This window comes from Poecilia latipinna, unplaced genomic scaffold, assembly GCF_001443285.1.
Source record: "Poecilia latipinna isolate Pla-1442-1.1 unplaced genomic scaffold, P_latipinna-1.0 Scaffold339, whole genome shotgun sequence".
Classification (NCBI taxonomy): domain Eukaryota; kingdom Metazoa; phylum Chordata; class Actinopteri; order Cyprinodontiformes; family Poeciliidae; genus Poecilia; species Poecilia latipinna.
In genome coordinates, this window is record NW_015112955.1 from 180,947 (window position 1) to 191,912 (window position 10,966).

The 10,966-nt window shown below is 41.5% G+C and overlaps 1 protein-coding gene across 7 annotated transcripts in view; it reads left to right on the forward strand.

Moving 5' to 3' along the window:
- Nucleotides 1–2,383: 2,383 nt before the first annotated feature.
- The window catches only part of cplane1 (ciliogenesis and planar polarity effector 1), a 26,112-nt gene continuing 17,529 nt past the window's right edge, over nucleotides 2,384–10,966 (forward strand). For all 7 annotated transcript variants that reach the window (XM_015035584.1, XM_015035585.1, XM_015035586.1 and 4 more), the window contains exons 1-24: nucleotides 2,384–2,535; nucleotides 2,767–2,878; nucleotides 2,974–3,109; nucleotides 3,187–3,306; nucleotides 3,785–4,017; nucleotides 4,133–4,236; nucleotides 4,319–4,475; nucleotides 4,579–4,682; nucleotides 4,833–5,015; nucleotides 5,358–5,607; nucleotides 5,684–5,884; nucleotides 5,992–6,746; nucleotides 6,863–7,053; nucleotides 7,133–7,213; nucleotides 7,302–7,466; nucleotides 8,195–8,359; nucleotides 8,431–8,662; nucleotides 8,759–8,895; nucleotides 8,978–9,195; nucleotides 9,530–9,694; nucleotides 9,918–10,059; nucleotides 10,135–10,244; nucleotides 10,327–10,476; nucleotides 10,577–10,688. In XM_015035584.1, the coding sequence (XP_014891070.1) occupies nucleotides 2,798–2,878; nucleotides 2,974–3,109; nucleotides 3,187–3,306; nucleotides 3,785–4,017; nucleotides 4,133–4,236; nucleotides 4,319–4,475; nucleotides 4,579–4,682; nucleotides 4,833–5,015; nucleotides 5,358–5,607; nucleotides 5,684–5,884; nucleotides 5,992–6,746; nucleotides 6,863–7,053; nucleotides 7,133–7,213; nucleotides 7,302–7,466; nucleotides 8,195–8,359; nucleotides 8,431–8,662; nucleotides 8,759–8,895; nucleotides 8,978–9,195; nucleotides 9,530–9,694; nucleotides 9,918–10,059; nucleotides 10,135–10,244; nucleotides 10,327–10,476; nucleotides 10,577–10,688 (4,192 nt within the window). In that variant the 5' untranslated portion in view covers nucleotides 2,384–2,535; nucleotides 2,767–2,797. The remainder of the gene's footprint in view (nucleotides 2,536–2,766; nucleotides 2,879–2,973; nucleotides 3,110–3,186; nucleotides 3,307–3,784; nucleotides 4,018–4,132; nucleotides 4,237–4,318; nucleotides 4,476–4,578; nucleotides 4,683–4,832; nucleotides 5,016–5,357; nucleotides 5,608–5,683; nucleotides 5,885–5,991; nucleotides 6,747–6,862; nucleotides 7,054–7,132; nucleotides 7,214–7,301; nucleotides 7,467–8,194; nucleotides 8,360–8,430; nucleotides 8,663–8,758; nucleotides 8,896–8,977; nucleotides 9,196–9,529; nucleotides 9,695–9,917; nucleotides 10,060–10,134; nucleotides 10,245–10,326; nucleotides 10,477–10,576; nucleotides 10,689–10,966) is intronic.

The window sequence follows — 10,966 nt, forward strand, 5'->3', positions numbered from 1 at the left end:
ACTATACAGCAACTAGATAAACAAAGCAAAACTGCTGGCCTGGGGGTCATATCAGTCAGTTATCTCTGTTTTGCTTTGGGTTGGCTCTGGCCCTTGAGTGGTTACACTCAAAACCAATCCATTTATCAATTTAACAACCTGATTTATTGTTTCTCTTAAGGACAACAGGACAATAACGCAGTCAAAGACGAATAGCAGACAATGGTTGACTACTCACGAAGCTTAAATCTTGTGAGATTCCCGTAGCATGCTGTAAATGTAATGACATCACAGCATGATATATCTGCATTACAGAGAGGTTATTATACCCATGTCTTAATCTCTGGGTCTCTAAACTCATAAGTATAATGGGCTTTTTCATGTGGAGAAATATGTATTACTGCATAAAACCTACATGAGTGAAATAATGGCTGCGTTCCAGTTACATGCTTTAGCTTTAGGGACCTGATGTCATTTATGGCTGGTACATGTCGACTCAATGTTACGGTCTCCTGTCTCACTGCAACACAAGATTAAAATGGAGTCATTATTAATGTCATTTAGCAACAACTGAGCCATTATGATAAGTCGAAACATCTTAACTGTTTCTCCCTGAGCCAACTGCAGTGCACGCTCCTCTTAATAAAAACAGCACAACATTTTGAAGTTAGTGTTTTCAATTATTTTGCTTGAAAGAGAGATTAGTGCACTGGGAACTAGTGCTGATACTCTCATATATGGTTTTTTTTTAGCAGAAGGGGAAAAAGATTTAAACTGGCATTGTAAAAGCTAATTATTGTCTCCATCCACCAAAGAAAGTAAATAAGTTATAATGTGTCAGAAACCTTTCTTAATGTCTCAAACAAATTGTTCTTGATTTTGCAGACTTATTAATTTTCACAGTGCTGAAATAGTTGTATGAAACTGCTGGGAATCTTTTTTCAACAAGAAAAAGTTAGTTTAAACTCTGATACACCTGGTAAATTTATCTTCTGTAACTTTTCAACATTCTTTAACCAGAAAAGTGAACAACACTAGAAAAAAAAAATGGTTTGTCTTTGCCACAAAGTCTTTTCCTCTGCACTTGGCAGTTTGAAGAATTTCCCCCCCCCAAAAAACTAGGGAACATATAAATGCAACCATACTGGGTACAAATCAAACCCTTCAAAAACACCAGTTTGTTATCTTCAAAGACAAGACGCCTGCACACACTCCAAAGATCTGAGATTTACTGCAGACAGACTCTGACCCGCTGTTGCCGAGGAATACTGAACTGTCTCTTGACAGCTCCCCAAGTGTCATTTTTCAGTATGAATGAGGTCTGCAGATGGCAAATGGGGTTACCATGCCAACTGATGTTCTCACACTGACGTATTGAATGGGGAGGATGAAGACGAGGGATTGCTCTCAAATTAATTACAAGTTGTTAAATTGCAAGTAAGAGGAGTCTACTTTTAGAGTGCTAAAGAAACACTAGGCAATCATAACACTGATGTTTCTCTACTTAAACAGATAATTTATGAGATATATGTAACCTATCCGATATTTGAGGAATCCCCTATTGGCTAAACAGTCTGGATTAAACACACATTTCCAAATACACTGGTTAAAATTAGTGACAAACATCTCTATTGTGAGTTGCTAGCTTTTGTTACGGCGGTGTCATCATGCCCTCACATGGTATCAAACTCTCCCTCTTTAGATCTTCTTCATCGGAGCAGAATAAACCTGCAAGTGACATAAATTAAGAGCTCCATCTGCAGCTGACAAGATGAGGCAAATGAACCAATTAAGTTCGGGCAAAGTCCCCACTTCCACCTATTGCCAGTGGCAGCCATCATCTCCATCATGATGAAACTGAGGCACTACAGGGGCTATTAAATACCAGCAGTGGGTCTGAAGGCAGACCTAATAACTCTCTTTAACAAGCCAACAATAGACCTTATTGCTGGAGGATATGCACAACTTGAAGCTTATTTATTAAAAGATTTCAATTTAGTGCTTTCTCAAATTCAGATTGATGCTAGGTCTGAGAGTTCCAAAAAAAAAAAAAAGAAAAATCATTGATCAAACAAATCTGCAGTAGCTAAAAGATAAAATACACAAAGGTTTTGATGCTTGTATCTGCATTTAAAAGTCTTCTATTTTTGCAAGGATTTGAAAATAATTGCTGTGGTAGTATGCCGCCATCTGCTGGTAAAAAAAAGGAATGCAATGCTTTATGAAAATTGGTAGAAAATCAAAGGAAGAAAACACAATAAAACACAAAGAAAACATATTAGTGGTACTTCTAATAAAAAGTTTAAAATCAATACTTTAAATAGTCTTTTTTTTGGCTGCCCCTGCCTCCTCCTGTTGTTTTCCCCAAGGCACCAGCTACATCCGGTTGCGTTTCTACGGTAACGGGCCGTAGCTTCCTTCCCAGAGGATCATGGGAAACAATTCTAGTTTACAGAGCGGAGGGATTTTCGAAAGATTTCAGCTTTATCTATGTTATTTCTTGAGATGCCACTGGAACATAGGATGCTCACAAGCCGTTTCATATGGGTTTAGAAGGTGAGTATACCTGCTTTGGTTAAAAATAACCAGGCTCTAATTTTAATGGCGAATTTACTGCCTCCGCTGATCATCAACACATTTGGCTAGGTAGCTAACATGAACGGTTAAGTCTGGATTGTTCGGCTCTTTGTTTAAACTAACAACGCAAACAATAACTCTTCGACGTACTTAAGTGGATATTGATTTTATTAATCAATGACTTATCGGTGTTGGTTTACTCTTTCTCAGTCTTTTCTGAAAGAGTCATTAGGAAAAAGAGATGGAGCTGAAGTTGGAGGTTGTTTTGTCATCTAGCATCAAACGGAAGAAACCATGGCCGCGATTCTGCTGGCTTGGACAGGTGATGCGTGTTTTCCGTTGAGAATAAATAAAATATTTTCCAATAAATTAAAAAGAATTTAGCAAATAACATGACCTTGTGACTTTGCTCCTAAGGAAAAGGAGTCTGTTTTCCTGTTGGATGACAAACGGATCAGCGAGATCAACATGATGTCTGGTCGTACCAAGAAAAAGATGCCCAAACTTCATCCTTTGCTCAGCAGTGTGGTGAAAATGACTTCGTCTCACAATGGTAAGTTTAGTCTGATCAAGCAAAGAAACTCCAATATTACTGATTGTAATCATTCGTTGCTGTTATCCTTTTATCAGGGATGTGGCTGTGTGGACTTTTGGTGTCAGGAGAATTGTTTTTGTGGAACAGAGATAAAGATTTACTGAAGACTGCAGCAGCAGTGCCAGAAGTAGTTCAGATAATCAACTCTGCTCAAGGTTGGTGCTGCATAAGACCCTCATATTTAGCCAGAGAGGTGAAATTAAACCAGAAAAGAGTATTGGATGTCAAAAATTAAATTAGTTGTTACTAGCATTGATCATTCTTGTAATAACGACCTACATTATATAGTAAGATATAAAGCGCCTTGGAAAATAATTCACACTCCTAGAGCTTTTCCAAATGTTTTCATTTAACTATTGCAATTTGTTGTACTGGCTCTAATTTGAGGGCATTACAGTTAAGAGGGGAGAATATAAATGAATCATTCCTTTCATAGATTTATTTCTAAATCAGTTTCTGAAACATGTAGTGTTTTCCTTCTACTTGCGGAAAAGATTAGCGGGTAAATGCTTTTGCAAGGTCCATAATTTTTTATGCTGGCATCTCATTTACTTAATTTTACAATATTGATTTTAGGCCTCTGTGGATTGACTTGATAATTAATTCATGGTGAACTTGTTTTTGTTTTCACAGGAAACTCTCTAAAGTTGTGTCTTCAGGTGTCATGTGATGGGACGAGGGTTCTTCTGGCTGTCATTACTGGGCAGGTGTTCCTGTGGGAGTGCACAGAGGGGAGGGATTTTCCGGGCGTGCGAGATGGCGCCGTCAAAGGGCGGTGGGCTCATTTACTGCCGCTTGAAGAAACCATTTTGCCGTCTTCAAATGATAAAGAAGCATCCCAGCATGTCGTCTTTGTAAAGACAGAGGTCCTCACTTAGAATTAATTACATCTATGTCTTATTTTGGTCCATGATTCAATTTTGATGCCCCACTCTTATCTTGTATTGCCCTTACACTATGTGTGTTATTCATTTGTTCTAGATTATGGATGACATTTGCTTATCAGCATTTGTTTTCACCTCTGGGAAGCAGCTTGTTGTCACTATTCTAAAAATTCAGTGGAGCCAAGGTCGTATGAGGGTGGGGTGAGTAAACAGTGATATCATTATAGTGGTGTACCAGATTTTCATTTATGATTTAATGAAAGGAGCACGTTTCTCTTTGCAGTTCTGTTGGTTACAGCATACGGTGGGCTAGTAAGACATATCCCATGTCTCATCTGTGCCCACCCTGCCAGCCAGTGAAGTCCAGAGGGGCCTTGGTGCCAGCGTTCTCTCCAGATGGACGCCTGTTGGCCATCGTACTGAACCAGAGGAAGCCAAAGGTTGAAACCTGGCCTTTCTAATACATGTCTGACTTAGTAGCTCTTATACCTACTAATAAGAACAACTCCAAAAAAAATATGTATGTCATGTTTTTGAATCCAGGACACACAGGTGCTTTTTGTGAGCACACAGAATTTTGTTTCAATCTCAACTGACCTGGGAGGATGTGGAAGTAAGAAGCTGGATATCCCATCAAAATACGTCAGGTCAGCATGTGGAATTTTGCAATAGAATAACTTATGCAAAATTTAACTATCTGCCATCCATCACACCTAGACTGTTATTTTTTTTATTTTTTTATTTTTAGTTTGTGTCACAAGTTTACAACATGTTTGTGTTTTTCATGAACCTGTCAGGTCCTACTGGGTCAGCTGTGTCAGCTGGTCAGCAGAAGGCCTGTTCTTTGCCTGCGTCTTGAAAAGGGGCTCCCTGCTGGTGTTGGCTCGCCTAGGCGGGCTTCTCACCCTGACGAGTTCTGGTTGCAATGTGGATTTCGGTCCCGCGCACTTCCTGCCCCTGCATCCGCTGGTCACTTACCGGTAGATTTAAATTTGAAGCTATTCAGTTTTTTTTATTTTTTATTAATCAACAAACTAAAATGCATTTATTTGAGCCCCACATAATTAGTGTACAGTTGTTCAGTCGCAGTTAAATGATACTTTGCTTTTAATCTGAAAAGTGTGATATACCTTTTGTATTTATGGGTATGCATATTATTGGCTGACATTCATGCAACACATTTCAGATTTTTACTTGTAAAATGAAAAAGAAAAAAAATATCTTTAATTTTCCTTTAGTATTTTCTATCTCCTATCAGTTATTTTGATGTAAAGTGAGAATGAATGTGTAAAGTTTACGATGACTGTGCTTCTTCCTTACAGACCACCGCTGTCTGCAGAGAACAGAGAAGCGTCTCTTTCCAGCTCCAGCTTGTCTCTGCGTGATCTCCTGAGGCAGCGGTTTTCCGTCACCTGGCATCCGCGGCTTCCATATCTCATTGTGTCCGACGGCTACATGGCCACAGTTATGAAGGTGCAGGACAAACATTCGCCCGGCCTGTTCCTGAAGGCACTTCTAAAAGAAACCTACGCAGATCTTGAGAAAACCAGCTGCAAATTAGAAAAATCCCAGGTAGATTTCCTAAAGCTAAGGTGTCTTTTTTTATATGTCCTTGACTTACTTTCACCATTTTTATCTCTGTTTGCAGGGTCATGTAAAGGTTTGGCTAGAGTCTGTGTCATGGTTTAATTCAGACGGCAGCCTTGAGGAGGTTGGTGCTGCTGCTACATGTCAGCCCAAAGCGTCAGACTCCACTAATTCAGCGGCAGCGGATCCAACCAGGCTGCCGCTTTTCCTGCAGGACCAGCAGACGCTGGGTGGCACCAAGGAGCTTCTTGAGAACATGGAGGTATTATGATTTAAATTTTGCAGACAACGTATGATTTTTGATTCTGTGGGAGAAGGTTGATTTTGATATGGTAGATCTTTTAAAAGACCTGTTTTGTCGTTTTCTAGGCTCTCTTTGAAGAAGACTCTGATTTAGAAGGACTTCCTGCTGGTTCTCGTGGGCAGGAGGGAGGCCGTTTGGAGTTCGCCTCCATGTTCGACACCCTCCATGCTGTGGACACTCACAGTGAATTTGGAGTCGATTCAAATCACAAGAGAGAACCAGAGAAGAAGAATCGTCTGCACTCTGAACTGGGGAAGATTCAGAGGAAGCTTCTCACTGCTTGGGCTTTTGCCATGTCAATAGGAGATGCAGTTGAACACAGAGTTGCTCTTCTGAAGCATACGCTTTGCTGCGTGGTTTGGTTTGCCGCTCTGCTCCACTTGGTGCCCTCAAGAGAAAAAAATAGCCCTGCTTTTGGACAGTTGCTTCACCTCGTAAAAGCTCTCCTGTCGTTCCTTCATTGGGACGGCTCTTCCTCGGGTGGACAGCACTGCTTGGGGCTGATGGTGGAGTTCAGTGAACGGATAGTGCGCCTTCTGCTGACCCCTCAGCCCGACGTCCGTCTGACTGGCCACTCCCTCGTATCGTCTCAAAGTTTGTCCAGAATGATGCAGATCTTACGCCTGATCTCAGATTCTCTTGACCACACTTATAGCTTAGAGCAGAAAACTTACTGGTCGTCTGAGGAGGAGTTTGTAACGTCTCAGCCGCATCTGTGGAGCTCAGATGTCCACCATGTTCCTCTGCTGCAGGATGTGAATGCAGACCCATCTGCCTTTGAACATCAGGCGTTACCAGTTCCTCAGCGGCCTTCGAGCAGGTACGCACGGCTTACGCTGTTGAGTTGGCTCTCAAATATCAGATAAAAGATTTATTTGAGTTCATGACTGTCTCAAAAAGTTGACGGCCACTGTTATTTAAAATGTTTCTGGACAGATTGCTGGGAGTATGGCAGCTTGTGTATGATGTAGCTCAGCAGTATGCAGAGGAGCTGAAGAGGTTTAAAGACTGTGATGGCTTGGAAGAAGAGGAGCAAAAGCTGTCTGTCATCACATCCCAGATCCAGACCGCTCTGCAGGCAACAGGAGAAAATCTGGAAGAGGGTCGATCACTGCTGAGTTACCAAGGTAACTTGCGTGGAAGGTTTTGTTTAACATTTTGTAAATGTTGAGTTTAATATTTAAATGCACTTTATTATTCTTTTAGGTGAGCAGCTTTTCCTCTGCGGCTTGTACTCTCAAAGTACCCAGATGTTACGGTTACAGATCTGTCAAGAGGCCAGCAAAGGTAAGGACTACAGCTTCGGTTTTAGGATTAACCATTTATTCTGCAAAGCCATTTTAAGTTTAAATGATTTCATGATTCTTTCTCTTAGGCGGCAACCGTAGTGTCTTCCAGGAGACGCGCCTTTGTCTGGCGCTCCTGTATAGTCTGTTGTCTCGGTACCAGCTCAGGGAAGCCCAGGAGTTCGGGGACCACATGGCTCAACTGATTTTGCTCAGAGATGGAAACCGGACTGACAACTTCAGTTGCATTTCAGGTCAGATCTAAATAAAAGTAGCTTCATAGTCTTAGGCCTCGCACACGTTCAGCCGGGTCTTTTTAAAAACAAAAATCTCCGCCACGTCGTTCAAAACAAATAATACCGTAAATCCAGGATAGGTTTCAGAAAAGTTTTCATCCTCACGAACAAGCACAAATAACGTCACTGAATGTTGTTTTAAATATGACAAACACATAGGGTGCAGTGTAGCACATAGCTAAAACCTATGTCAGCCAATCAGATTGCTTCAAAACAACCACAACTTTCTGTTAGGAACTAAACGTGGTGCCTGGAGGTTCCTTTGTGTGGACATGTATATATACATATAAAGAAGAATATAAAGTTAATAAAAACAAGGCAAGGGCGATTGAGAATCATGTCAAATGTGGATATACTGGCGCACTATTTGTTGCAGAATGTGTGTGTGGGACGCTAACTCTCCGTTTTCCCATTTACACATGCAAACACAGAGTCTCCACTTTGGTCTGAGTTTTTTTTATAAATAATCGTTTTTAGTGACATTAAGCAAAGTTTTTGTGCACATAAAAGGCTGAACAACAAAAATGTATTTGTTTTTCCAGATATCTGACAGTGTGTATTCCTTCCACACTGTTGACACCATAAAATTGTTTTTTCTAGTTATACTGTGATACTGTGTGAAAGAAGTCTAAGTTAGAGGACAATAAACTTTATTTTTCTTTCCTTGGCTTTGTGCGCTGCTACAGATCCTCTTCCTTGCCCCTGGTTGCCGATTGATCTTCCCAGTGATTCCGCCTGTGCAGTAATTCAGGCCCTCGGACGATTCATGGCCGCTTACTTCACCAACCAGCCGCTCTTCATTCTGCCTGCTCATAATGTGGCGGTCCTGCCTCCACTACACCTACCCCTCGGTGTGTTTCTGAAAGTTTCAGTAGATTCTTTATGAATGCTGCGGCATGGTGACACCTTGATTCTTCTTCAGCCTCGAGTATCGGCCGTTTGGTGTCCCTGTGCCAAAAAGAAGTGGCTAAAGCAGTTCGACAGCAACACCTGTCGGAGGTTTGGACGGTGGACTACGCTCAGGACTTGCTTCTGCTGGGGGGTCTCCTGCCTGAGGCTGTGTGGCTGGCGTCTCATCTGGGCGACTGGAAAACTGCAGTGACTCTAAGCCTGGCCTACACCAATTACTGCGCAAAACATCTTGACTTTACTCTGTAAGTTTAAAAGCACCAAATGTGCAAGTCATGAACAGTATGGATGAAATGATCATATTTCTGTCAGAAAACATTCAGTTTTTGACTTTGTGACAGGATCAGAAGGAGAGATTTTCTCCTGCCAGCAGAGTTGCAGCCAGAAAGCATTTTTCAGGCTGAGCTGCGGGGTCTTCTTGGCAGCAAAACCGATTTACGAGAGAGGACTGATAAAGACGGGAATGACAGCTTTACAGGTTGGAAAAGAAAAAAAATAATAGAGCTCTGTAGGGCTGACCGTTTATAGCTTACATTGGTATTTTTTCCACATTTTCTAAGATCCGATGGAAGGAGAAGACTGGGAGGTTTTACAGGCTTCTGCGCACGAGATTCTGAAAGCTTCAGCCATGGCAGGAGTGAATGTCATGTCATTCCCTCTGTCGACCTTGCTGGACAAGGTTAAAGACATGTGCTTGTTAATGCCTACATTGGTACCCGATGAAGTGTACTTACCTTCGCCTCCTCTGTATTGCCCGCAGCCTTCTCCAAACACACAGGTACAGTACTGAAAATATCTAGTTTTACTTTTAGTTGGTTCACAATGTTCAAAATTCAAACTCAAATATTCATACACTGTGAGCTTTTTTTCATGTCACACCCACGTTTTATCGCATGACGGAGCAATGCAAGAAAATGCACATTTGTGAAGAGAAAGTAAAATGGTTAATCTCCTTTTTGATCTTCTTCTTGGTCTTCTGTTGATCTATCACTTTGTATCCTTAGAAATAAGTTCCAATTTGTGGTTGTAATGGGAGAAATTGTGAAAAAGCACAAGGAGTTTAGAGGGTCTATTCATGGAACAAGGTTAGACATTGGATGTTTTATTGTCAGGACCAAATGGGTGAAATGGGGCCATTTGCTGAACTTGTTTGCCGCCATAAAGTCTCCGGAGTTCTCCAAAGGTTACTGTTGCTTCTGAGATCTGCCCATTGTTGCCGTCCTGCTGCACAATGGTACATCAGTCGCCTGCGGCGTGCTAGACACGTCCTGCACAAGGTGAGTCTCTAAACGCTTTAGTTTATTGTTATGTGGTTAAAAAAAGGCTTTAAGTAGTTCTCAATTTCATTTTTCCCCCTTTATTTTCTCTTGAGATAAATAAGGAGGTTGATTAGTTGCTTATTCTTCATAATCTTTTTACCCTAATCCTAAATATTGCCAGAAGCCAATTTTTAATGTTTTTGATGTATTAAATTGCTAAAATATCTGGCATTGTCTGCAGATCAAGAAGAAGTATTCCTACCCATCAGCAGCTCAGGAGGAGAAAACCTTACCTGAGGGACTGATGAAGTTGATTAGCCGTCCCGGATTCTTCGGTCGGGACTCAAATAAAGACCTGGACCCTGATACCATCCAAACCATCAGTAATACAGCTACATCGAAGCGACTAGAATGAGAATAGCGTAATAACATCTTAATCATTATTTATTTTCCACAAGTTTGTTTCAGAGAGCTATGCGCTTTATGCTGGATGCTTCATGTCAGGGATCAGCTGTCCCTTCACTGCAGGAAGTATCAGGCTGCCAGACAACACGACGGAGGGGAAGCGGTATCACAACAACGTCACATACAGAACGTACCTGTTAGATTTGTCCTTGCTGCTGAAGGAATGTGTACGTTTTGTCTTTTAGATCTCGGAGGATTCACCAGGAAATTCAGCCAGTGTTGCCGCTCTTCACTGGGCTTGTCGTCTTCTGCCTTTCACTCACTTCCTCAGTGAAGAGGAGGTCCTTCAGGACGTAATGCTCAGTCTTCTGTCTGAGCTACCTCCTGTCTCCTTGGTAACGTGTTCTCATTCTGTTATACTTTTAAGAGCAAAAAAAAAAAAAGGACTGATTTTGAGTTGGGACATTTTTTATCCTTGGTTCTTCTTGCCTGTAGGTGGCAGACACGCTGGTTCGAGCCTTTCCACAGGAGGAAGAGTCGGTCAGGGTGTCTTTAAGAGAGAAGTATAAGTTACTGCTGCAGAGACTTGGCCACTGCAAACTTCTCGGTACAAATGCTTCCTTAAAAGGCTGTAGGCAGGCTTTAAATAATGAATAAATCTAACTAGCTGTTGCTCTCAGACATAAACCTTGCTTATCTGACGAAAGCATTTATTTTGCAATTCAAAGCTGGGGATTTAAAAGCATATCGGAGCAACGTGACAGGTTGACTCTGACTAAATGATGTTTGTGTTGCAGCCACGCATGAAATTGGAGCCATATGATTCCCCCCCCCCCCCCCCTTTTTTTTTTTTTTTTTTTTTTTTTCATAGGGATGGGGGGGGGG